Below are 22,250 nucleotides of genomic sequence, written 5' to 3'. Positions count from 1 at the left end.
CTAGCGCAGGGCTCGTCGCAATTATTCAAACTGACCAGTCCTGAACAGTGCACCCTTTCCTGCCCATGGAAACCCCAACAAAGGCTCCAGCCTAAAGCCTCCCTTTGCTTCTGTCCTCTGCCTGCCATCTACGCTGGTGCTTGCCCAGGTGGCCGTGCCTCCTGTCTTTAGGACCTGGGACTATTATAAACTGTGTTTTCCTGAGCCTCTCTTCTATCTCCTCTTGTGGCCACACCTGACTCACCACCTCAGCAAAAAATACAGAACAAGCCCAAAACTAACTGCCGAGGAAAAGCTGACTCTGCCCATCGGTAACCCATAAATTATCACCTCCTACCAAAGCACCTGCACTAGTCTGAAAACAACACTTGTGTACAATCAAGGCCCTAGAGGCCTTTCCCAAATGAGCTGAGAAAAGCAATGCGCAGGGCAGACTACCCAAAGGGGCAGTGGTCCCAAGCTTTGGTGTGTCTACTAGTCACTCAGACTCGCAATGTACCCCAACTGTGGATCCTGCTACCAGTAAAATTACCAACATCACTGAGACAACCAAGGAAATTTAAATACAGACTGGAGAGTAGACCCTAGTGAGAAACAAGCACTAACACCGTCGGAGGATGGCCGGGTGGTCCGCGGAGACACACAGCCACTGCCAGTCAGACATGCCAACGGATGTACTTAGGCGGGAAATGATGTAACGTCTACCAGGTGCTTAGAAGCACTTCAGAAAAACTAAACGTTGGGTCACAGACACAGCCGGAGCGGCACAATGTTGACAACCACGGGAGCTGGGAAACGCTCATGTGACAGGCCTCACCGCACTCTCTACCTCTGGTTAGTTTCCGTAACGAAAAGTAAAAAAAAGAGGACGGAACAGCACATCCTCCCGTGTGCTTGCTAAAAACACCCCTTCCCCAACCTTGACCCCAGCCCCAGGGATTTCACTGCACCTGACCAAAGCCCAAGACAGGCCCAGAGCCCGCGCTCTCGGCACGCTCCCACACGGTGCCTGGGAACGCAGCGTCGGGGAGAAACAGGGGCACGAGGGACACGCTGTCTGCTGCTGCCTCAGCCGCTGTTTTTCAGCTCAATTAACTGCATTCAGAACTGTAAGGCTGTGTGCTGGGCTGGGGGTGAACGCCACTCTCAAACTGCCACGTAAGCCTCCTCATACTGCAGCCGTGAGAATGCTATTCAGGAATGCTCGCTGCGTACCATCCAGCAGCCCGTACAAAGATGACCCACGGCCTTCCGAATTTTCAGCTTCAAAAATGTGCCACCTCCAGCCCGGTCCCCGAGAAAGGCTACAAGTGACACGGACATGACCAAATGCTGGTGAGGATGTGGAAGCAGCAGAGTCCACACACTGCTGGTGAGTGTAAGATAGCACACACGCGGTACGGAAAAAGGTCTGGCAGATTTATAAAAGTAAACATACCCCACCCCGTGGCCCAGCAGTTCCGCTCCCACGGGAATCAAGAACAGATACTCAAACACCGGTACCTGAACAGCACCAAGGTACTATTCACAACAGCCAAAGGTGGAGACAACCTAAATCTCCGGCAGGGGATGAATGGGCAAACAAACCGTGGCTGAAGGAATAGGACTCAGCCACAAAAACTAGCCAAATGCTGACGCAGGAACACGGACGAAAGTCCAAGGCACTCTCCCAAGTGAAAAGAGACCGACACGGGGCGCCTGGGGGGCTCAGTCGGTTAAGCGTCTGCCTTCGGCTCAGGTCATGATCCCGGGGTCCTGGGATCGAGTCCCGCCTCGGGCTCCCTGCTCAGCGGGAAGCCTGCTTCTCTCTCTCCCTCTGCCACTCCCCCTCTGTCCCTCTCCCTGCTTGTCCTCTCTAATAAATAAATAAAATCTTTAAAAAAAAAAAAGAAAAGAGACTGACACAAAAGGTCACAAATTGTACCATTCCATTTATGTAACACCTCAGAACAGGAAAATCCACAGAGAAAATGCACACTGGGGGTTGCTAGGGGCTGGGGAAATGGGGAGCTTAGTGGGCAGGGGTCTCCTTTTCGCAGGATGAGAAAGTGTGGAACCAGAAAAACGAGACTACACAACACTGTGGATGAACTCCACACCACTGCATTATACACCTTAAAATCGGTAGTTTCATGTTACTTGAATTTCACCTGAATAAAAAACAATAAAGCGGGGCACCAGTGAAGTGTCTGCCTTCCACTCAGGTCATGACTGGGCTCCCTGCTCAAGCAGAGAAGCCTGCTTCTCCCTCTGCCCCTCCCCCTGCTTGTGCGTGCGTGCGTATGCTCTCTGACAAAATTTTTTTTTTATTTATTTATTTTTTTTTTAAGATTTTATTTATCTGCGAGAGAGAGAATGAGAGACAGAGAGCATGAGAGGGAGGAGGGTCAGAGGGAGAAGCAGACTCCCTGCTGAGCAGGGAGCCCGATGTGGGACTCGATCCCAGGACTCCGGGATCATGACCTGAGCCGAAGGCAGTCGCTTAACCAACTGAGCCACCCAGGCGCCCCTCTCTAACAAACTCTTTAAAAAAATAAATAAATAAAAACAAAAAACAAAAAGGAACTACACACACACACACACACACACACAACAGGAGTAAATCTCAAAAACACCCTGATGAGTGAAGGAAGCCTTACACGAAGGAGCATACACCGCAGGATCCCACTTCTATGAAGCTCTAGAACAGGGAAAAGGAAATCTGTGACAAAGAACAGGCACGGGGCTGCCTGGGGCCCAGCAGGAACCTGCTGGGCGGGGCCAAGGGAGCTTCCAAGGGTGCTGACGGAGGCTGGGATACTCTGCAAAGGGCATCCCTAAGATCTGTGCGTTTCACCATACGCATGCTTCACCTCCAAAGACAAGAACCATAAATGCTAGTCAATGCCACACGCGCTGCAGCACTGAGAGGTGACATCGGCCAAGGTCTGCAACTCTGAAATGGCCCCAAAAAATAAAATACTGATGGGTGAACAGATCAGGGCCAGCCAGCTTTTCCTTAAAGGACCAGGGAGTAAATATTTTAGGCTCATGACCACATAAGTGTTACAACACTTAACTGCCCTTTCTTAAACTCATCGTATTTAAGTAACTTACAATAATTAGTATTTTAAGTATTCCTAAGCGCACAATTCAGGGGCATCAATTACATTCACAATGTTGTGCAACCATCACCCCCACCTATTCCCCAAAATTTTTCGTGCCCCAAACTAAAAGTCTGTCCCCACGAAACAGTAACTCCCCATACCCTCAACCCCAGATACCCTCTAGCCCTTTCTATGACTTGTCTATTCTAGATCTCTCATGTAGCGTGGGCCCTTTTGTGCTGGCTGATTTCATTAGCAGAACTAGTTTTCACGTTTCCGCATGTCACGGCAGGTGGCAGAACTTCCTTCCTTTTAAGGCTGAGGACCAGTCCACTGTACGGCTGGACCACACTCTGTTTACCCGTTTGTGCTCATATACATTTGGAGGCGTCTCCACTTTTAACTGTTTGGAATAATGCTGCTATGAGCGCTGGCCTGCAAGTGTCTGGGTGCACATGGAGTACGGAATTGCCGGGCACACGGCAACCCCCTACATAGCGTTCTGAGGAGCTGCCAGACTGCCTCCCACAGGGGTCTCACCCTCTCCCGTTTCCCAGTGGTCTCCACTTTCTCCAAATCCTTGCCAACACCTGTTATTTTCCATGTTTCTGACGACAGCTACCATAGCAGGTATGAAGAACTATCTCCCTGTGGTGCTGGCTCATATTCGTCTAGGGACTAATGATGTTGAGCACCTTTCCATGTGTTACTGGCCATGTGTGTATCTTCTTGTGGAGCAATGTCAAGTCCTTTGCCTATTTTTCAGTGGGTGTTTATTGTTGAGCTGTAGGAGGAGTTCGCAGATCTCTGGACATCAAATCCTTATCAGATATATGATTTGCAAACATTTTCTCGCCTTCCGTAAGTAAATTATCTTTTCATTTTCTTGATGATGTCCTCTGGTACACAAAAGTTCTTGTTTTTGATGAAATCCTATTTATTTTTGCTTTTGTGGCCTGTGCTTTTGGTGTCCTAGCTAAAAATTCACTGCCTAATCCTAAGTCATGAAATTGACCTTTGTTTTTTTTCTTTCTTTTTTTTGGAGAGAGCATCTCAAGCAGACTCCCCACTGAGCATGGAGCCCCACCTGAGATCACGACCTGAGCTGAAACCAAGAGTCGGACACTTAACCGACTGAGTCACCCAGGCGCCCCACCTTTGTTTTTTTCTAAGGCTTTTTTGGGCTTAGTGTTTATATTTAGGTCATTGTTCCACTTTAACCACTGCATACAGTGTGTGGCAGGAGCCCAGCTTTCCCTGGCACGTGGAAATCCAGCTGTCCCAGCACCATTTTTCAAAACCGCTCCTTGTTCTCTTAATGAACATATTTTGGTCAAAAATTCACTGGCCAGAGATGTGTGGGTTTATTTCTGGACTCCCAACCTATTCCATTATATCCCAGTACCACGCTGTTCTGATTAAAGGTAAGTCAGTCACAGAGCAGCCTATCTGGAAGAGACTCTCAGCCGCTTCCCCAGAGACGAAGAGCCGCTCTTACCTGAGACCACCACAGGTCTGGAGGACGGCGCTGCACCCTGCGAGTGCTGCTTCTGCTCCAGGGCTGCCAGCATTCCTCCCAAATCCAACTGTACTGGAATCTGGCTCTTCTTTCCACTACTTTTAAAATTATTCTAAATAATTAAAAAACCAGAAGTTTTCTTAGGATAGCATATTTTACAGGTGTGCTTTTTGTTTTATGACAAAAAGTCATATAAAAGATAAAATGAAATCTATTTACAGCGACCATTAAAAAAAAATCTTTAAAAAATTAAAGAAAAACCCAGATAATCCCACATTATCTTCCAATGTGACTGCCGTGGTTCTTTATCTCCTCCTTCTCTCCTAGCCCTGGGTTTCTCTCTGTCTGCATCTGCACTGTGAAGAAGAGCACACACCTGCAGGGAAGAAACCAGGACTTGTGCGGAGCCTTTGGCAACAGGAGTCCGTGCGTGAGGCTAACCGATCGGTGTTACTGTCTCCTCAGTACCACACAGCCTCCAACTGCCTGGAGGAGCCGATCGAATGCCATGGAACCATGGGGATACGACCAAGAATTTACACAAGTCCAAAATGCACGCAGCAGGTATGAAATTAGGCACGAAGCGTGCTCTACTTCAAAGAGCTGTTTTCTGGGGCCTGAGGCCGTGTGAAAAGCTGCCGAGGCAAGCTGCCGCACGCATGCGCTCAGCACATCCACCCTGCCCTCCGGCCCGGCCGAGGGCCCCGTCAACGGGCGAGCCCAGCGTGCCACGCAGCGGCTACAGAGACTCCACGCCAGGGACGGAAGAGGACCACGCTATACCACGGGAATTCCAGTGAATCTGCACAACGTTTAGAATTTTACTTCTCACAGATGTGAAAATAATGCCCCCACTTGAGAAGGCAAAATGGCAGTGAGGATGCTGGAGACCAGTGAAGAAATGGGACCAAGTGTGCAAGTTCTCCACCTGGATGACGAATCCACAGCGGGGCAGGGGGCTCAAGGAGAGTCCTCTCTTCACCTTGTACTGACCGCTTAGAGTTGAATCTGCGGTGGGGGGCGGGGGGGGGGGGTCTCCTTATTTTGTTTTGTCAGACACTGCTGCCTCACAAAGAAACTCCTGTTTCCCGAATACACAGGCAACCTTTTAGCTTTGCGTCCAAGACCCCCAGCAGCCCGTGCTCCCCGCTTCCTGACGTAGCATGGTAGCTACCAGCGGTCTTCTCACGAAGGTGACAGACGCGTGGGCCTACAGCAACTGTACGCTGACACCCTGCATGTGATTCTCCAGTAAAGGAAGAAATCAAACCCAAACCACCTTTCTTGGTACATAAAGAAGTCTGGAAAAAAGTTTTTCTCGAGAGTTTAGTTGAGCAAGAAAAGTTAGGCCTAAAGCAACAACAGGGTCAATCTAAAAATTACCTGTGGCTGCTGCTGGGACTGAAAGTTCGGAGATGCTACTCTGTCTCTTCTTTCAGACGCAACTGCCAGATTGGGGAACTCCTCGGCATCCTAAGTAAACCACACACCCTTTAGCTCTTCGCAGATCACAAGAGTCAAGTGTGCCACGTGCAAGCTGTTCCTTGCCCGTGTTCTCTGTCTGTAACAGGCTCCCACAGAGTTCGAAGGGGATCTAAAACAGCCCCCAAACTGTTTTACTCTTAGAAACAGATTTAAAGACCACAGTTCTAATCCCACTGCCCTGGAGAGCAGGTGGGCGGGCCCCTGAGGACGCAGATGCCCCAGACCCCTGGGCACAAACGTGTTCAAGCACCCAGCCTTCAACTGTGTTTCCGTCAGAGTAATTGTCAGTCTAGACTCAGGTGATGGAAGTACCCTGTCCCGTGTGCTGCTCCCAGGCTAGAAAATAGAAATAAAATAGAAAATAGGGCAACAGGCCTCTAATGACGATGTTGAAGTCATTTAAAAACATCTTACGTGCTTTTCTTAGCATTTTAGGTGACTCAGAGAAGTCATGTGGGATATGGGAGCAGAACTCTATGAATTATTTGTTGGCCCAAACCATAATGTTCTGCCAGGATCGTAGGTCTTCACACATGCAACCCTAGTGTCCTCAGGGAGTGTGCCAAGAGCCCTGGGAGCCCCCAGGTTTGTGGGAAACTCTCAGGTTTGGCCCTAAGCTGGATGGCACGCAGCAGAGCTGAGCACCCGGAGCCAGGCTGTTGAGTCTGGTATTGAGTCTGAACCCAGGGCAACTCCTTGCAGGACAGGGGCTATCTTGCGGTACCACAAGAAAACAGTTCACAGAGTGCTACTGCAAGTTTGTGCAATTCTCCTGGCCAGGGCCCATGATGGAGCTATGGGATTCTAATTTCTCTCTAGAGTGAAGTACATTACATTCACATTTCTAGACAGAAAAGGAGACCCTGCAAAAGCCAGCATGCCAAAGCAAGGAAAAACAGGTGAACAAGGTACCGTGGAGTAAACATGAGCACTACAGTACGCACACCACTAGACCTCCACACAAGTACCCCTCTCGACTACTCACGCACACACCCGCTCACCGGGTACCCACTAGGACTCAGCCACTGCGCTGGGCCGCCAAAGCGAAGAGTATGGGGGACGGCTATTCTCTTTAGCACTGGGCAAAGATTATCGAAGGGAATGTTGGAGATTTTCACTTAGGAAGCCCGTATGAATCTGTATTTCTATTAGGGCAGGCCCATTCATTGTATCATAAAAGGTGAGTAATAAATAGAAATGTACTTCAATCCTTGGTGGTTCCTGAACGGTCAAGACTTCATATTTTGATTTAGACTTTTCTTTCTTTTTCTTATGCTTTCTTGAGGCTTCATTCTGTTCAGGATCGCCACCTTGTGATGCTTTGGACTCGACAGAACAAAAAACACAGCAAAAATCATGGGTTTTTAAGACATTCAATAGAATGTTTACTTCCATGAATCAGAGCAAACCTGAGATACCAAGTTGTTTAACCACATGGCAACTTTGTTCAGAGTTTGGCTCCTCATCTCTATTTTCCAAAGACCCAGCATTCAGTAGAGTACTTCTCAAGGAAAAGAAATCCGTTGAAAAAGCTGTCGTATCCAATTATTTTGAAACTGGTAGATTTGGACATACCTACTCCGAACCGGAGAATATTATTTTAACATCTCTAATACCAACTTGAAGTCTTTTCATAAACCCAGGTGTGTTGGGGGCGCCTGGGTGGCTCAGTTGGTTAAGCGTCTGCCTTCGGCTCAGGTCATGATCCCAGAGTCCTGAGATCGAGCCCTGAATCGGGCTCCCTGCTCAGAGGAAGTCTGCTTCTCTCTCTGCCTGCTGCCCCCCCTGCTTATGTGCGCACATGCGCGCACTCCCTCCCTCTAATAAATAAAATCTTTAAAAATAAAGTAAAAAAAATAAATCCGAGTGAGCCATTTCTAACACCATGGCCCAGTGGTCCTTAAACCTGATCACACATCTGAAACCCCTGTGGAGCCCTCAAACCAGACAAATGTGTGGGCCCATCCCACACCTGCTGAATGTGACCCCACAGCTCCCACCCTCCCTCTCAAGTCAGGTGAAATGCACCTTGGCCTCAGGGCCTCTGCACATGCACCCACACTTGGATCCAGGCCAGGACTGCGCCCTCATTCCAGTTCAAGGGTAGTCCCACCTCCATGCAGCCTGTCCCTCTCCGTCCCCTCTGAAGCACCAATCACCACCAGTCTACACCATGCTGGTCTATCAGAATGGAGGCGCTAAGAGAGCAGGGCCTTTCCGTGTTGGAGGCCCTGCTTTATCCCCAGCGGGGACTTACCCTCCCGTGGCTACTGGCAAGAATGTTTACCTCCTAACCTAAAGGACCTGTCCATAAGTGAAAAAGGCAACTTTGAAGGATGAGTTGTGTAGAATGGTCTCGTTTTTGTTTAAAAGAAAAAAAAAAAAACTTAAAAAACCAACCTCTATTTGTTGACATTCTGAGGAGCCTGAGGTAGATATATACCCAGTTGTTAATGCAGGCTTCCGAGAGGTGGGCAACAAAGGGAAGATGACCTCCTTCATGAGTAGGTCTTTGTGGTATTACATTTGCTATTTCGGTAATAAGAACTCACAACACAGAGTTTCAGAGGGAAAAACCATCGTGATCCTACCACCCCCATTACACAAGGAGATCATGTCCCCTGGGTTGTGAGACTACAGGCGATTTTCTTGTCTTTATCTTAGAACTTTCTAAAATAAACTTTTCTTACACTTAAAACCAATTTTAGGGGCGCCTGGGTGGCTCAGTTGGTTAAGCGTCTGCCTTCGGCTCAGGTCATGATCCCAGGGTCCTGGGACTGAGCCCTGCGTTGGGCTCCCAGCTCCCGCTGTCTCTCTCTCAAATAAATAAATAAATGGAATTTAAAAAAAAAAGGTTCTAAGAAAATAAAAACGTTAATATTATCTCTGAGAATCTTAACTGTGCATGAGGAACTCTGGTTCAGACAGCGAGACGCCAGCCGAGGGGCGGCCCCAGCCCGAGGCCTGCCGTGTCGCCTGGGCCCTCATGCCCACAGCTGGTAGCGCCACGTGTACTCAGAGAGGGACTCGCCCGCAACTCCGGTGTCCTTCACATTGTTCATAAAGCCGTGAGGACAAGCATACAGGTCTGACCTCGCCGTAACTGTCAGCACAACTTCCCTCCATCAACAGACCGTCAACACACAGCTTCCGTTTGTGGGGGGTGGTCTATGACACTCTGGGTAACAGAAAGTGTCCTCTTACTCAAAAAGGGCATCACTGCACTCAACAAACATGGCCATATTTCCACCTAAAATAATGTATCAATACACAATGAAAATCAAGAACAAAATTTAGACCAATAAAAAAGGCTTGTGGAGAAATAAATCTAGGGACCGATGAAAATGACAACTTAAAATTATTTGAATTGAAAGGGAAAAATGGATTCTGAAATGCTATCTTAAGATAAGCTGCAACTAACCAAGAATCAGTAACATATACCAGATGACCACAAAAGGTGGAATTCAGTTGTCTTCCTGCCCTTACCTTAGTAGGTAAAAGCAATTTAAATTCAACAGATGAAAGACGAGGGGGGAAAAAGGCAGGACTTTATACACCAGAGCATGAACTTCTGCCAGCATCTCTTCTTTAAAGACTTCAAAATGGTTCACAGAATTTTTAAGACCATGGGTGTAAAATCTACATCGTCCCTTACTCAAAAAGCTACCACTTGTGTTCCCTGACTGAGAGGTTCTATACAACCAACTCAAATTAGCGACTACAGTACAGAATGAAACACTTTGTTAGGATCCGAGATAAAAAGACTATTCAGTGGCACAGAAGATCAACATAATCCAAACGTGACACATACCTTTTTAGCAGAGTGGATGTGTTTCTCTTTGTAGGAAGGATCCGAAGATAAAACTTCAGGAGGTGACATACTAACGCTTTTAGAGTCTGCTGACGAAGCGACCGTCTCTAGGTTTATCATGGAAGTAACGTTTTTAGGGGCTGCTGACTGTTCTGTAGATAATGTCTGCCGAACAACATAACCCATTGGTGTCCAAGATAACTCTGCTCAAAGATAACCAAAGTTGTTGAACAATCTCAACAGTAAAATAAAAATACTTAGAAATTCTAAACATGTATTACATGAGGTCATTACTCAGAGCATAATTAAATTTAGACTGGTGCTCAAAACATTCTCTTGGAAACAAGAGCATTTGCTAAGCTTTCTTCTTGGAACACGCATGCAGAATTAACTTGTAGGCTGCATGATTTTCCTAGCAACTGGTTTTTTAACTTGGGGGTGCAGGTGGGTAGACGAATTATAGTTTTAGTTAAAAAATAATAATCCACAATTAAATCCAAGTGGCAAACACACAAAAATTAATAGGGCAAAGATCAAATTTTGGCCCTAACACATCTTGTTATGTACCATTAACACCGTAAGTCAAAAATCATGGACCTCAGCTACCACAGCAAGTGGTAATTTCTTTCTTCTTAGATCTCAGGCCTAACTACAGCGATGTTACTCCTTAGGCGCCCACAAGAAGAGGAGCCGGGCTGACCGCAGGCAGCATCCCCCCCCAGGCCAGACAGGCTGCTTCTGTACCAGACCGACACACCACTCAAGTCGCCTCGTAAGTGAAGATTTTTACCAAACCCACACATTTACCACACGTGAGAATGCAAAAGAAAACAGGTATTACGTATGTTTTTACTTTTTTTTTTTTTGTAGAGAGAGCTGGAGGGAAGGGGGTGTGGCGGGAGGGGGTGAAACATCCAGTTGTGAATACAACTGGAATACTTTTGTAAAAATGTCTTGTTAGGACGAGCTACTCCGAAAAATTAGAGGCAGAATTACTGAACTCTCTCTGAAGATGTCACTTCTGGGACAGTCAGGCCAGATCTCTAATAATGGTCTGAAGCTCCCAAGACCCTTTGAGGGGTCCGAAGCATCAAAACCACTTTCCTGACGGAAGGACCGGGCGCTGAGCCTCCCTGCGCTCTGTCCTGACTGTCCAGCGAGGTTTTCAGGAGGCTGCATGACACGGGACAGTGAAACCACCACGCTACTGAGCCGGTTGGTAAAGAGTTGCAAAGATGTAAAACAAGGCTGCTCTCCTCACTACAATCTAACTTTGGAAAGTTATTTTTCATAAAAATATGCTATGTTGGGGCACCTGGGTGGCTCAGTCAGTTGAGCATGTGACTCATGACTTCAGCTCAGGTCACGGTCTCGGTCCGGGGATCGAGCCCCATGTCGGGCTCCACGCTCGGCAGGGAGTCTGCTTGAGATTCTCTCTCCCTCTGCCTCTCTTTCCCTCTCTCTCAAATAAACAAATCTTAAAAAAAATACATGCTATGTTAACAGATAGTGGGTTTGTCATTGTTACTTGTATGAGAATTACAAAGTAATTTTTAGAATTTCTCAGTTTTAACTTTAGATATTACAAGTACTGATCGCTATCATGCAAATAAATAGAAGCTCTCTGGGGCTTTTTAAAGGGTGTTAAGGGGTCCTGATACCTAATACTTTGAGAACCACTGGTGTAGGCTATACTCAAGGAAGCAATCATTTCTGAGTTCATAAGATTTCTCCCTTAACTGGACAAACTGGACACATTTCATTTAGAATTCTTTGCTTTTACTTTACACTCCCTGCACACTGATGGGGGATCTTGTGTACTTACTCCCAGCTTCTCTCACAGTGAGATCAGTTTGTTCACAACCCATCAGCTGTCTTAAAGAAGGCTTTAAAACAAAAACATTTCCGTTGCACTGAACTAAAAGTGAACTTGGAAAACAGGGCACTGGTAACTTAAAGCTGTGGCAGCTCCTCTTACCTCTGGTACAGGAGGCAGGATCAGCCGCAGCGCTGCCGGTCATGGGCTCCGCTGCGTCCGTGCTTCTCACCACCCCTTCACCCTAAAAAGCAAACCAGCATCTTCTTACTATTTCAAATTGAAAGTAATCACTTAAATTTTAAATATAGCTTCCCTTGCCATTCGTAAAATCTCCAAAATATATGCTAATTAAAAATTCCAGGGGTGCCTGGGTGACTCAGTCCATTGAGCATCCGGACTCTTCGTTTTGGCTCAGGTCATGATCTCAGGGTCGTGAGATTGAGCCCCGCGTTGGGCTCCGCACTGGGGGTGCAACCTGCTTAGGATTCTCTATCTCCTTTTCCTTCTGCCCCTCCCGCCACACCCCCTTCCCTCCAGCTCTCTCTACAAAAAAAAAAAAAGTAAAAACATACGTAATACCAAATTTCACTCCTTACAGGAGAAACCCCCCCCAGTGTCAGCTGAGCCTGCAGTGCCCCCTGGCAGAAACACCTGTGTGCTGTTTCTACACGGCCCCACTAAGAGGATCACAGCAGGCGTACCACGTAACCTGTGAAAGATCAGTACGTGACAGACAAGTTCTGCATCAGCGCATGTGTGCCCCTGCCACCCGAGGCAGCAGGGCCCCTGCGGTGGGGGGGGGGCGCTGTTCACCATGCCCACGCACCAAACTTCCAAAACATCCATCAGGAAAGTCCACAGGGCCAACAAACATTCACGGAACATGAGGCAGCAAATGACACGGGGGCGGGTGAGGACACAGGGTGACCTCAGGGTGACCAGGGCATTCACTGCAAAAGGAAACTGATCCATTCAAATCTGAATGGACTTAGATTCTAAAGCTCATATCCCTCAAAACTTTTCCCACTTTGCCATTTCATTAAACCTGAGCCCAGTAACAAAAAATAAAATTATTGAAACACAGCCCGCTCTTTTAATAAAACTTACATGCTCACCATGGCTTACCTGTCCAAGAACAGTTACATAAATTACACATATCCATAAAGATTCAATACAACAGATTTTCAAAAATTACTCAATGACATGGAAAAATGCCAAAAGTTTTAAAAACTCAAACACAAAGCCATACATAACTTCAAACTGAGGGGAATCCCCTCAATCCCCACAATGTACCATTAAAAAAAGATTTAAGTGCTTAGGGCGCCTGGGTGGCTCAGCTGGTTAAGCGACTGCCTTTGGCTCAGGTCATGCTCCTGGAGTCCCAGGATCGAGTCCCGCGTCGGACTCCCTGCTCAGCGGGGCGTCTGCTTCTCCCTCTGACCCTCCCCCCTCTCATGTGCGCTCTCTCTCTCATTCTCTCTCTCAAATAAATAAATAAAATCTTTAAAAAAAAAAAAAAAAGACTTCAGTGCTTAACATGGTTTTCTCTTGTACAACTTCAGACAATTACAGGTGACCCTTGAGCGACAAGGGGGTTGGGGTGCTGACAAGGGGGTTGGGGTGCTGACCCCCGGAGAGCCAAAACTCCACATGGAACTTCTGAACCCCCAAAAACAACTCCTAACGGCCTACTATTGACCCAAACCCTGACTGATCGCATAAACAGTTAACATGCATATTGCATGTAATATGTGTTATATACCATATCCTATCAGTACAGTAAGCTAAAGAAAAGAAAACGTCATTAAGAGAATCACAAGGAAGAGAAAAGACGTTTACAGTACTGTCCTGTGTTTATCAAAAACATCCACGTCTAATGCAGTTCAAACCTGTGTTGTTCAAGGTCAACTGTTTATTTTCTTTTAAATATTTCTCATGTTTAAAGATACTACTACGATAATAGGGAAAAAGGTTCTTCTAGAAGGAAAAATTAAAAGTCCGCATGTAACTCAAGAGTGTGAACACATCCTCAGGCAAGGAGTCTGTACCCCTCCTCACAGCGCCACGTGCCTCACTTTGTGTCCAGACGCACGTGTGTGACCGGGAACACGACAGAAGGGGTCGGTCACACCCCGCCACAGCTCCCTGGCGGCCTGTCCTACTTCCTTAGAGCGCTCACAGGCTTGGGTTATGCACTGACCACCAGGGAGGCAGACGTGGAGCCCCTCGATGGCTCAGCTACTCCACACACCCAGCCGGGACCAAAGGGCCCCACGGCTGCCAAACCAGATTCTTCTATGCCAGCTGGCCAGCCTGCCTTCCTCGTCACAGTTAAGCCACAGGGAAGCGCCGTGGCACACAGCGTCAGGGTCACCGCGTGCGGAACGGGCTACCTTGTGCACACTACCAACCACCCTGCCCACCTCTGGTCGGCAGTGTCCAGGCACCCAAGTGCATCCAAGTCCCCACTCCATTCAAGAGGTATGTCGACGGGGGAGCTGTCTCCTTCCTTGTCTCCTCCTTCTCCTTGCCCTCCCACCCTCTCTCGGCAGAAATCAGTGAGAAGCCACCTTAGGGACTACTAACCTCATGTCATTTTTTCCTGGAACCCGGATGGACTAAAACCCCAAGACCAAATGTGGAACACAGCATATTTTAAAATCATTAAGTGGCAAACAAAACACACAGTGATTACTTCTGCTGAGGCTGTGATCTCATCAATGAGAGAGATACGGATAAAAAGCCTGGAAAAATCAGAGGCTACCCTATGCAGTTTGACCTATTACTGCTGGATTAAAACAATCTGTTTGTGCTTGTAAACGTGCTGTCGGAATGCAATTCTGGGAGTGAGGTGATCACCAGGGGCCGTCTACACAGCAGGACCCGTGCCGGACTCCGACGTCCGTGCCCTGTAGCTAGAAAGCACCAGGAAGCTCATCAGGTGATTCTTTTAAACGAACAGCTGTACTGGGGGCCATGCCAGGCTGGGAGGAGTCCAAGCAAAAGGTCCTCACAAGGAAGTCAGGCCATCACAGGAAGATGCAGTGCACCGTGAGGCACCTGCAAAGGTGTGCAGGGAGAAGGAAGGAAGGTAGAGAAGAGGAGGAGGGAAACAGAGAGGAGGCCCCGCACTCACCTCCGTTGTCACCACGGCGGGTTTCACCACCTCTCGGAGAAGAGACAGGTCAGCGGAGGCGGAGCGCAGAGGCCCCCACTTGGACTGCTTCTCTGTCTCTGAGATCTCTCTGTGCTCCGGACCCTGCAGTTCAGGAAAGTCCAACCTGGTAAATTCAAACTCAGGTTTGGAGGCAGAGCCACTTTTTTCAACGATTCCGGATTTCCTGTCTGTTCGTTTCGGATAACCATCTGTATTTACAGAATCAAAAGGGGTGAAAAGGTAGGTATTGTGTGAAGACCCGTATTCACACCTCAACCGCAGGGCGGGAAGCCTATCGCTGCTGACACACTAACCCGGGACTGTCCAAACGCCCTCCCGTTTGCTAGTGTTGCCAACCTGTGTAATGTGGGACACAGAAATGACCACAAGCACCAGCTGCTCTGGGTGGGCCACCAGGAAGAAAAAAGCAAAGCCTGCTGCAAATCTGAGGCATAATTCTAAAGTTGATGAACTAGTTACTGCCACCTGACCTAATTATTCTTTTTTTTTTTTTAAGATTTTATTTATTTATTTGAGAGAAAGAATGAGAGAGAGAGCATGAGAGGGAGGAGGGTCAGAGGGAGAAGCAGACTCCCTGCTGAGCAGGGAGCCCGATGCGGGACTCGATCCCGGGACTCCGGGATCATGACCTGAGCCGAAGGCAGTCGCTTAACCAACTGAGCCACCCAGGTGCCCCTGACCTAATTATTCTTAATACACATTGTAGAGTTCTGCAAATTTACAGAGATGCCAACAAATTTCTTTTCAGGGATAAATCTTCCACACTTGAGAGGAACTCTGGAAGAAAGCCAAGTAGAAGTAAACTTGGACTCTCTTCTGCATCCCTTCGTTCAAATACAAATGAATCCTGATGTGGGCTGCAAGGCCATGAAGCCAATCATTACGGTTAACTGTTCAACTTGCCCTGCAAACTTCCATGCGCCAAATGGTTTCTGAGTGAAGTCAACATAAAGAGAAAAACTTACATAACAAGTAATGTAAGTCATCCACGTCAACTGGTCATTCCCAGTAAATACACGATTACAAAGGTTTTAGCTCTTTTTATAAATAAACCATCAAACTGCACTAGTCCGTAATTTACACCACACAGAATCACTAGCTTTCAGCCATAGCCCGGAACAGTGGTTTCCAAGGCCAGAGCAGACATGTCCCCCGACTAACTACACTGCCCCAGGTTTGCTATTGCTCAGGATGGGATTCAAACCGCAGACAAACTCTCCACCTATTAAAAAGTGTCCCAACGGAACACCAGAGAGGCTATTTCAGGAATGAACATGGTCAAATATTGTACAGAGGATGTGGCTGGGATTTACTTAAGGACATGTTTTGAGGCCTGTGCGGGTTACCTACTTGCCATGTGACTTTGGGCCGTTTCCTGCACAAACTAGAGCACACCAGAGAGCCCCCCCCCGCCCGCAACAGGTCCCTCCCCGGGCGGAGAGGCCTCCATGATCCCCTCAGAGTCCAATGGCTTCCGCAGAAACAGGTGTACAAAGAACAGTAACCTTTCTGGGGCGGGCCAGGAAGGACAATATAACATCAGATAGTCTGTCATTTTCACCTGGTTTCAAGTTTGCGTCAGCGTGAATGGACACAGGATGTGAACCTCTAACTGATTTTATATCAGATGACAGAGATCCATCAGCCTTCTTGCTGTCAAACTTCTGCTCATATGTTTTTTTCTGCAGGAAAAATTAAAAATTCACATGAATTAAAGAAAACTAGCACCATTAAAAAAAGGCTTAAAATCGCAAAACCATAAGGATTCACAACCACCATTTCAAAAAAGAATAAAGAAAAATCAATTCTTAAATACACAAAAAAGATAAAAAATACTTAAATACCATGTGCGAACCTACCAGCTCTTTCCATTTTAAACGCTACAGTAACCACCACCACGGCGGCGCGCTAACCTTAAACAAAGCTTTTGAGTCTTGTGGGACAGGGCACATCGGCTCGCCTCGCGGCTTCACGGTCTGAAAACCTCGGTACGCACTGGGGCGGCCGCAAGCATACTGGGAGCCGGGCACTGGGCAGCCGCTCTGTGAGCACTCCACGGGGTAAGGAGAGTAACGGCACGGATGAAGAGCAAGCTCAGAAGATAAATACTGAGGTGGGAAAGGTGAAGCTCCGAAGGCCACATCTTCAGTATAGAGCTTCTGCCTAAATAAGAAGGGTATGTTTTAGTTGCGGATTTCATACCACAAACCAAGGAGCTATTCTATAATAAGCACGTTTAAACTCTTTATTATTTTGAGGTCATTCGTTCTGGCACTGGGATATCTCCAATAGTGGAATAAAAACTCCTAGCATTTCTTTCTTGCCCGGTGCCCACCCTCGGCAGGACGGCGTCACAATGTGCAGCAGCAAAGCCCAAGGACGCCTCAGCAGCTCTGCGCTCCCACACTGTCAGACCTTTGCAAAAGCCTCCCACAGCCACCCGGGGCCTAAAGGGCCACCCAGACCATTCTCCCTGCGGAGGGGGCTTTCACAGAGCCGCCACCGGCCCATCTGACCTCCAGCCCGACCACCACATCCTGTGCTTTTCGGCCTCGCAGGGCCACAGCTGCGAAGGGGACACTGCGCCCATGGTGGCCTGGGAGCTGCAACCCACCAGCGAGACAGGTGCCATCTGGGGACACCCTCATGCCCGTTTGCTCAAGCTGCTAAGGCTAAACCAAAATATAATTGAACACTGATTTTGTGAGCAAATTTGGTATTCAGCCAGAGGCTTCAATCCTCTAGCAATGAAAGACGACACAATGGCGAAATGGCCGAGCAGATAAGCTAAGACACAAAACACACCCTTCTCATTCCCACAAGTTAGCACCAGCAGATGTTTCTGTAACTTCCCAGAGCTGAAAATCTTCTTGTAGAAAATCAACGGAATCCCAAAGGGTGCTGGTCCATTGAAAGGCAGGAACATGAGAGCTCACGAGGAGCCACCCTGCACGATCTTCTCACAGCTGGGTGGCCGGCAGGTATGGGCACAGGTAGCACTCTTAAATACACAGTATTTCTGCTCTGGGGCAGGGAAGGGCCTGCACTGCAGGACAAAGGCGTCACCACCCACACCTGAAACACACTTGCCAGAATGTCCCCTGCATCCACATACATGCACTACCTAACTGGACAGCCTGCTATTGGTGTCTCTGAGCCCACGATATTTTACAGTAAGTTCACACCCAGGAAGATCATTCACTAACTCTAGTAATGAACTATTCCAAATGAAAACCCAAGAAAAACCCTTTTTACTGTACTTCTTTAGTACACCTGGCCTAGCGCTATTCTTTGCAGAGAAGAAAATGATCTAAAGCATCATCCTCCTGTTCCCAAATGCGAATCCCTGTTTTATTTTATTTGGAAGCTCAGAAAATCTAAGGGGGGGGGGGGAATCTGTTCTTCACAAGGGCAGTGGGCAAAGAGGGGCTGATAGCAAAACATAGCAAAAAAGATGATATCCCAAGTCCAAAAACCAGATAAATGAACAGACCAATGAAATTTAGGTAAAGAAGGAAAGGGAGGCAGGGTCCAGCAGTTGTGAAGGCTGCCGTCATCCAGCAACCCTACATCCGTGAACCCAGAGCCCTCGGTTTGGGTCCTGGCTCAATTCAAAAATCTAGTTTTCCACTTTGGACAAGTCCTCACTGGTCTTTCTTCCTCTGGGAAGTTGGTTTTTTGCTTTCCATTCAAGGCCAATACAATTATATGCAGGGAACAACACCCAGTAAAATCTCACGGCAACAACCCACAGCATCCATTGGGGCTTCAAGCAGCTTGTCTGTAAAATTCCAGTTGCCACAAACTACGCAGACAACCCCCAGCCCAGAACACACGCCCGTACGCCCACCTTCTCACCCACCCCTCCCTGTATATTAGCAGCACTTCTCCTGCAGCTAGGCCGCCCCGCCTTCCCCCGTACCCACAACACCCACTGACCTCTGTGTCCACTTCCCCCCGCCCCATCCCTACCAACCATCCCGAGTCTCCAGGACATCCTTCCTGCAAGCCCAGTCGCCTCCTCGCCACATCATCTGTGGGTCTGGCCCTCCTGTCAGATCACCTGAAAAGCTCCACCAGCCTGGACTTGCAACCCGGTCCCACCTTCCAAAGGCTCATCCGCGGAGGGCCCTCCTCGGCACTTTCCTTTTCTCTCCAGTCAGACTCAGAGTCCAAACCTCTCCTCGCTCTGCTGAGACTTCACATACGTACTTGCAGTCGGGCACCTTCGCCAGCTACGGGCCTCGCTCTCCAACCCACAGGTGGTTCCCACACAACAGCTCACTCTTCCCTAACCGGCACTGGAGTCCAAGCTGAGCTGCTGGTCCCCAAACGGCCCCTCTTCCCACCCCCCACTCTGCACGTACTCAGCCAGAAACCACCACAGCCTCTCTCCTGCCACCACCCACAGGGACCACCCGGGAGCCTTTCTCCTGGCGGCAGGGCTCCATGTATACCTTCCCGAGTTTCAGTGCCTGGAACCCAGTCTGAGACTTCATGCCCCTCTCCCTTCGAGCTGAATGAGAATCCAGGAGTGAGCGTCCCGACACCGTGCAGGACACGACCAGCAGCGCCCTACCTCCTACCCAGCACACCTGGTCTTTGCAGCTGTACCGTGCGGGCTCCCCCAAGCACTTCACCTGGTCCTTCGTCCTTGACAGTCGCCCCAGGAGTCCTGCACCAGTCCCTGCCGTCAGGCCAGGACGTGTCAGGCTCCAGCAGCTCCTCCAGCCACCAAACAGACCGGAGCCAGGACTATTCCGTCCAGGACTACTAGGTCTCACAGCTGAGACTTCCACTCAGAAGCGCCCACAGCTGACAGCAGAGTACAACACGCTGAAATGCTCAGCAAACAGTCGTCGCCAGCGGTGCAAGCAGCTTTGGGGAGTCCGGCTGAGTGCAGGTCAGAAGAAAGGACGGTCACTCTGCTTCGGGAGCTGCCTACCTGAATGACTTTGAACACAGGTTTCCAGCCCCAGTTTCTCAGGTGTAAAAATAACATGACACCTCCTGCCAACCTCATGGACTGAGACAGGCAGCGAGACAGGCAGGAAAGACAACATAAGTTCCTTACTCTGTTTTTTCATCGCAGAGATCTCCATTTACAGGAAACCTGGCTCAAGCAGACTTCTTAGCCTCGATCAGAATGGACCAGGTAATGGGTTCTCAAATATGTAAAGTTTCCCCGTTTTGTCCCCTTCAAAGGCTCCTTCCTGTCCCTCTTAACCCTGCCCCTCTGCTTTCACGCCTCTTTTGTCCTTAACTGTTTTCTCGTCAGGCAGGAATATTGTCACCCAATCTTTTCCTTGGTTATAAATAATTATTTTTTAAATCAAAGCTAAAAAAGGATAAGAGGTTAAGAAACCTAATTTTTAAATTCAGCAGTGCACATCCTTAAGCTTCTGATCCTTCTCGATTCATACTACTTCCAGAACATTACTTTAGCTGTAAGAATGTTTTCCACCTTTATTTTGGGTAACTGGAATCCCACCCAGCAGATGGCTTCGAATCCTTGTCACTGAGTGAAATATATTTTAACTTTACTTTGTGAACCACCCAAGGTAGGGAACAACCCAAATGAGACCCATGCCAACCTTCCTTTAACAAAGGATGAAATCTCAGTGGAAAACTTCAGTATTCCTAGCAAAGCACATACAAGCAGTACTTCAACTTTGTCAAAAAATACAACTTATATACACCAAACAACTCGATGGTTTTACTATTCATTTCAAATTTCATTCTTGTGAATATGAATCTAGAATTTATATGAAGTGTGCAATCAACACTACGCAGGCATGAGAAAGAAACAAGTATGACCCACATTAAAGGAACACAAAGACAAGGATTCTTACATAAGCATAAAGGTGATGCATACCTTTAAAAAGTCTACCAAGTACTCTACACAATTACACGAAAGGTTTAACGCACGTTTTCCTAAATTCAGCTATTAACACAACCACTGTATAAATACCTAAAGAATGAAACTTGAGAAGGAAAATTGAAAAACCAACATAAGCCTTCTTTCAACTCAAACTTAGAAGAATTTTATAACCGAAGCTTCTAGAATCCACCTCCACAGGACATTTCTAAAGAAAAATAGTGGAAAGCAAAACTCAGCAATTTCCAAAGAACTATCCAACAAAAGAGCAGCCATGGTTGCAAGCCCCACTCCTTCTCCTTCCCCAAGCAAGATTTTACAATGTTACACCCTACAACCACAGAGCATGCTGATTTCTCTGGGCTTGTCTTTGCCCCGTTTCCTCTCTACACCCCCAGCCATCTCATCCCCCTTTAGACATGTGTTTCAGATCCCATGCACAAATAAACCCTGAAACTGCATTTCTTACTAGTGAATGCAATGCAACCTCCACACCTTCTTTGCCCAAAATAACCGCGTGAGTATGGAGAGTTGAGGTTTCCGTTTTTGGTGTAGGACATGGTGAAGTCGTGCCACTGCCTCAGGCCACTCTTGGCTGAGGAGCATCCCATCCTCTGGTCGTACTGAGAACACTGACTATGTTAGGTGCAGCGTACTTGAAAGTGCAATCCCCATTCAGTCCCCAGGGAAGGCAAGACACTGAGAAGGATACATACTCAGGCACAGGGAGCTCCTGAACACACGGATAGTAGGCGGCTGCACAGCTAGGGAACACACGTGCTTCCGAAGACTCTGACCATGCCACACCGAGCCCAGCAAATTTGGGGACAAATGGTTTGACATCTGCTGACAACTTGAAGCCCTGAGGAAAAAAGTGGGGGGAGGAGGGTGACTACATACATTTGGAGGTAAAGCCAATGTGAACAAAAAACCCAAGGAAAGTTGCTGGGTTCTAGCAGTCCCAGAAATGCCAGTCCCAGGAGTGTCTGCTGTTCAAATACTTCAACCTCAGAAAAACAAGAATCTGTTTGCTAACAACCTCTCCCCCAGTGGCTTTTCACTAAAAGAAACAGTCTACTAAATATTAAAGGAGGTGGGGGAGAGCAAGCAATGAAAGTGGAAATAAGGGGCGCCTGGGTGGCTCAGTTGGTTAAGCGACTGCCTTCGGCTCGGGTCATGATCCTGGAGTCCCGGGATCGAGTCCCGCATCGGGCTCCCTGCTCGGCGGGGAGTCTGCTTCTCCCTCTGACCCTCCTCCCTCTCATGCTCACACTCTCTCTCTCTCTCTCATTCTCTAATAAATAAATAAAATCTTTAAAAAAAATCAATAAAGTCATCAAGGTGGAGCATTTTGGGTAATATAACCATTAATACAGAGGGCAGGGCCCCTGGGTGGCTCAGTCGGCTAAGCGACTGCCTTCGGCTCAGGTCATGATCCTGGAGTCCCGGGATCGAGTCCCGCATCGGGCTCCCT

At 48.0% G+C, this 22,250-nt stretch overlaps 1 protein-coding gene across 7 annotated transcripts in view; it reads right to left on the bottom strand.

Annotated features, from left to right (window-relative positions):
- Positions 1-22,250, bottom strand: part of SECISBP2 (SECIS binding protein 2) — a 48,767-nt gene that overhangs the window by 25,596 nt on the left and 921 nt on the right. For 2 of the 7 annotated variants that reach the window (XM_021694343.1, XM_044920395.1), the window contains exons 2-10: positions 21,493-21,638; positions 16,812-17,061; positions 16,460-16,580; positions 14,857-15,086; positions 11,880-11,961; positions 9,902-10,104; positions 7,294-7,416; positions 5,989-6,078; positions 4,585-4,717 (exon numbers count right to left, since the gene is read on the bottom strand). In XM_021694343.1, coding sequence (XP_021550018.1) covers positions 4,585-4,717; positions 5,989-6,078; positions 7,294-7,416; positions 9,902-10,104; positions 11,880-11,961; positions 14,857-15,086; positions 16,460-16,580; positions 16,812-17,061; positions 21,493-21,638 — 1,378 coding nt within the window. The remainder of the gene's footprint in view (positions 1-4,584; positions 4,718-5,988; positions 6,079-7,293; positions 7,417-9,901; positions 10,105-11,879; positions 11,962-14,856; positions 15,087-16,459; positions 16,581-16,811; positions 17,062-21,492; positions 21,639-22,250) is intronic. The other 5 variants (XM_044920396.1, XM_044920397.1, XM_021694344.1 and 2 more) reach the window with 5 other exon arrangements.

The sequence above is a fragment of the Neomonachus schauinslandi genome, chromosome 13 (genome assembly GCF_002201575.2).
Source record: "Neomonachus schauinslandi chromosome 13, ASM220157v2, whole genome shotgun sequence".
Lineage (NCBI taxonomy): Eukaryota > Metazoa > Chordata > Mammalia > Carnivora > Phocidae > Neomonachus > Neomonachus schauinslandi.
Note: the sequence above shows the minus strand (reverse complement) of the source record. Positions and strands in the feature narration are given on the sequence as shown.